The sequence below is a fragment of the Abrus precatorius genome, unplaced genomic scaffold (assembly GCF_003935025.1).
Source record: "Abrus precatorius isolate BTA unplaced genomic scaffold, Abrus_2018 Scaffold153, whole genome shotgun sequence".
Lineage (NCBI taxonomy): Eukaryota > Viridiplantae > Streptophyta > Magnoliopsida > Fabales > Fabaceae > Abrus > Abrus precatorius.
The window spans coordinates 1079935-1083646 of NW_020874351.1; the positions used below are offsets into that span (position 1 = coordinate 1079935).

At 40.7% G+C, this 3712-nt stretch overlaps 1 protein-coding gene across 1 annotated transcript; it reads right to left on the bottom strand.

Moving 5' to 3' along the window:
- Nucleotides 1–646: 646 nt before the first annotated feature.
- On the bottom strand, nucleotides 647–3712 carry LOC113857099 (CBL-interacting serine/threonine-protein kinase 5-like). Its single transcript, XM_027488835.1, has one exon. The coding sequence runs from the start codon at nucleotides 3059–3061 to the stop codon at nucleotides 1679–1681; it is 1383 nt and encodes a 460-aa protein (XP_027344636.1). The 5' UTR covers nucleotides 3062–3712; the 3' UTR covers nucleotides 647–1678.

Consider the following 3712-nt stretch of genomic DNA (forward strand, 5'->3'; position numbering starts at 1 on the left):
GCATATGACAGCCACCAAACCATATGAATTGACTTGAAATAATTGGCATTTATGTTCTTTGTTGATAATCCTTCACGCCGGGATTAGTTAGGTACCTAGGTGGCTAGCTTAAGTCATGGAAAAGTGCATGATATAATGTCTTACATATCTATATGGCAAAGGCAACTTGGCAAGTTGAGCTTGAGAATGATAACATTGATACGAATGAGCTGTTCTATGCCACAATCACCCCCTATTCTCCCAACAAAAAATTGAAAGGAAAATAAAAATGCACTGTTATGGGGCATTTGGAGCCTCATTTGACAAAACTGAGTATGATCCGAGTCAGCTGATGGAACGTTTTAAGTTGTGGAGGCCCCGCGATGCAACACCCTTTCGTACTGTTTTTGTTGTGTATATTTGTATGTGTGTAGGCACAGGTTACCCTTCCTTTTGGAGGCTTTGCTCAAAAGGGACAGCTTGTAATGCCACGTCCACTGGTAATACCCACTTTATTAACAGAAAAAGAAAAACTTTGGAATGAATAGAGGGAAAAAAATCAATGTCCTTTCGAGGTGTTCAATTGGTACCACGGAAGATGGATAAAATGGTTTGCAATGACGGGTTTACCCATTTAATTGTTTTTTTTTTTGTTTGTTTTCGGTTAAAACATGTTCACTAGGATTAGTGGGACAGAATAGCAAAAAGGGCACAACCAAAATACCGTAATAATAAATAACAATGATGAAGCCATAGAAAATCCAAGGCTTGGCTGTCTTGCAATTTACTCATTTGCGGATCTTTTGGTCCTTGCACTTTGACAAAAATTTATTATGACCCACAATCCCCAATCACCTTTCTATCATCAATTGAATCAGTAGTAAGGACCCAAGAGTGAAGTAAAAGAGAGAGAGATCTTGGCGTGTTCTATTATTTAAATAACCAAAATACTAATAAAATAAAATTAATTTCATCTTATTTTATTTTATATTCTTCTCAATTTAAGAAATATGTAATTAAATTAATATTATTTTATGTAAAAAAATTCAATCAACAGGGTAATATTTTCAGTCCACTTTAATTCTATTTCTTTTTATTTGAATCCATCACGTTCCATCCAACCTCATTCATGTTTGAATATCTAAACCAACCTAAGGTTGGTGACGCATAATATCAAACTTAGTAATCCTGTTGAACAACTGGAATTCAACAATTCAAGCCAAGGTTTCCAATTCTTCCATTTACAAATCTATTGGTACATACTTAACCTTTAGCTCCAAAATCCACCAATCCAAGCCTTCCAATTCTCTCTTTACAAAATCTATTGGTACTTAGCTTTCGTTACTCTCCGAAATACAAATCACAGTTTTAAACACAAAGGGACCCAACACGAACTATAATCAAACCCTCACGATTATCTAGGATCATTTTCATCTTTCGTGAATATGAAACATATTCTATCTGGTAACTTAAACCGAACCAACATATACGGTGAAGCGAAGAACCCCGTTTCTACTTTTTCCACAATTTGCGGGATGATTTTAGGCAGTATTAACTAACTTCAAACACCATAACAACCTTAAATTTACATAGTATGAAATCAAATTTTGAAGCCAAAGCAAACTACTATTAAAAAAAAAAAAAAACACTTCACTTTTGTGTAGCTTTTTGTGTTCCCATTCACAGATCATCACAACAACTACTGATTGTTGTTGGAGTTACTATCACCCTGCCAACTCCAAACGATGTCTTGGAGAGAAGGTCTCACTTGTTCCTCACAGAACTTAACATACTCCAAAGTGTCTCCGGCCGACTTAGAAAACTCCACCACCGCCACCTCCGGCGCCACCTCAAACACCTCCACCTTCATGGCGAGCTTCCCCTTCCTCCCCTCCTCCGTCCCCAGCATCCTCACTACAAACTCCTTCTTCCCCGTGACCCTAAAGTTCAACTTTTTCGCCACCGCCTCGAGCTTTGCCAACACCGCAGAAGCTGAAAACTTGCTAATAAACATAGACGGAGACCGCTTCCTCGTCTCAAACAAATTCCTAAGATCAAAACCATGCGACAACGAGGAAATAATCTCAAACGCATTGTAAAACGGCCGAGCCGGTTTCATCATTGCCCCAACCTCTTCTTCACCACCCACCTCATCAAAATCAATGTTATCTTCAACCGTTGATTCCTTCATGGAAAACGCAAGTGGCCTCATGAACCCAATTTGGAACCAAGGGTCGATCATTATATCAGGAATAGAATACCTCTTTTCAGGATCAGCAACAAGGAGTTTCGAAATCAAGTTCTTAGCTTGGGGCGAAATCCAATCTGGTAATTCATATTCAGCTCTAAAAGCCTTTCTATAAATCCTCATAACGTTCTCACCTTGGAACGGTAAATACCCAGAAAGCAAAGCATAGAGAATTACACCACAGGACCATATATCAGCCTTGGAACCATCATAGCCTTTCTTCTTCAACACTTCGGGTGCAACATAAGCAGGGGTTCCACACGGCGTCACGAGCATGCCGTCGGCACGGCGTTGCTCCGGCAACGCGGAGAGGCCGAAGTCGGAGACCTTGAGGTCCTCGTTTTCGTTCAAGAGAAGATTCTCCGGCTTGAGATCACGGTGGGTGACGCCGCGGCTGTGGCAGAAATCGACGGCGCTGATGAGTTGTTGGAAGTACTTTCTGGTTACGTCTTCGGAGAGTTTTCCCTTTGCGACTTTGGAGAAGAGTTCTCCACCTCTGACGTATTCCATTACAAGGAAGATTTTTCCTTTTGTTGCCATTACTTCTTTGAGTTCCACTATGTGGGGGTGTTTTACCAGCCTCATCACCGACACCTCGCGTTTGATCTGCTTCACCAACCTTTCTTTCTTCAGCTTCTCTTTCTTTATCACCTTTATGGCCACGCTCTCGTTGGTGGTTAGGTTCCTTCCGTGGTAGACCTTTGCGAAGTTCCCCTGCCCCAAAACCCGCCCCATCTCGTACTTGTTGAAGATTATGCTTCTCCGGTTGTTGTTGTTGTTGTTGTTGTTGTTGTTGTTGTCACTGCTGCTGCTGCTACTGTTTTGAGGATCCATCGGAGAAGGAAAGGAGGAAGAAGGTGGTGCTAAACTGTGGAGATTGTGGAATCGAAGCTAATTAGGCCAAGAGAGAATTGACATTCTGAATTGGTAAAGATGGGTGGCACCCAGATGAGAAAGATTGGTGTGTTTCAGGAATATGGTGTCCGAAGGACACACCACATTCGTGAGAAAGCACTTAGAGGGGCTGAAAATCTTCATGGTGCATGTATGAAGAAGAATATTGGAATATGCAGGGAAAAAAAAGATGAAAATAAAAAATATTGACTGGTAGATGGAATAAGCAGAATAGATGGTTGTTTAAGGAAAGGGCAAATTGGTTTGTGCGTGAATGAGTGTACAAAAAAGTGGGTTTTATATTGTAAAAGATTGAGGGCGTTTGGAGAAGATAAGGTTAAGATGATGAGGAATTGAAGAGAGGAATAATGGGTTGTCTAGAAGGGCGTGGAGAAGAGAAGACAGAGAGGTTTAAGAGGGAAGATGAGAATATACTGACCGGCGGAACGGAACGGAATAAGCAAAAGCAAAACTGAACAAAAAAGTGATTGGCAACAAAATCAGAAATATCTGGAAAAGCCAAAAATGGAGAAATTGGATTAACTTGCATTCGGAACAGGTGGAGCTGACGTGGGGACTATACCCTTCTAT

What these genes read in the sequence shown, in the direction of transcription:
- LOC113857099 (XM_027488835.1), bottom strand. Translation starts at nt 3,061, where the DNA reads ATGGATCCTCAAAACAGTAGCAGCAGCAGCAGTGACAACAACAACAAC.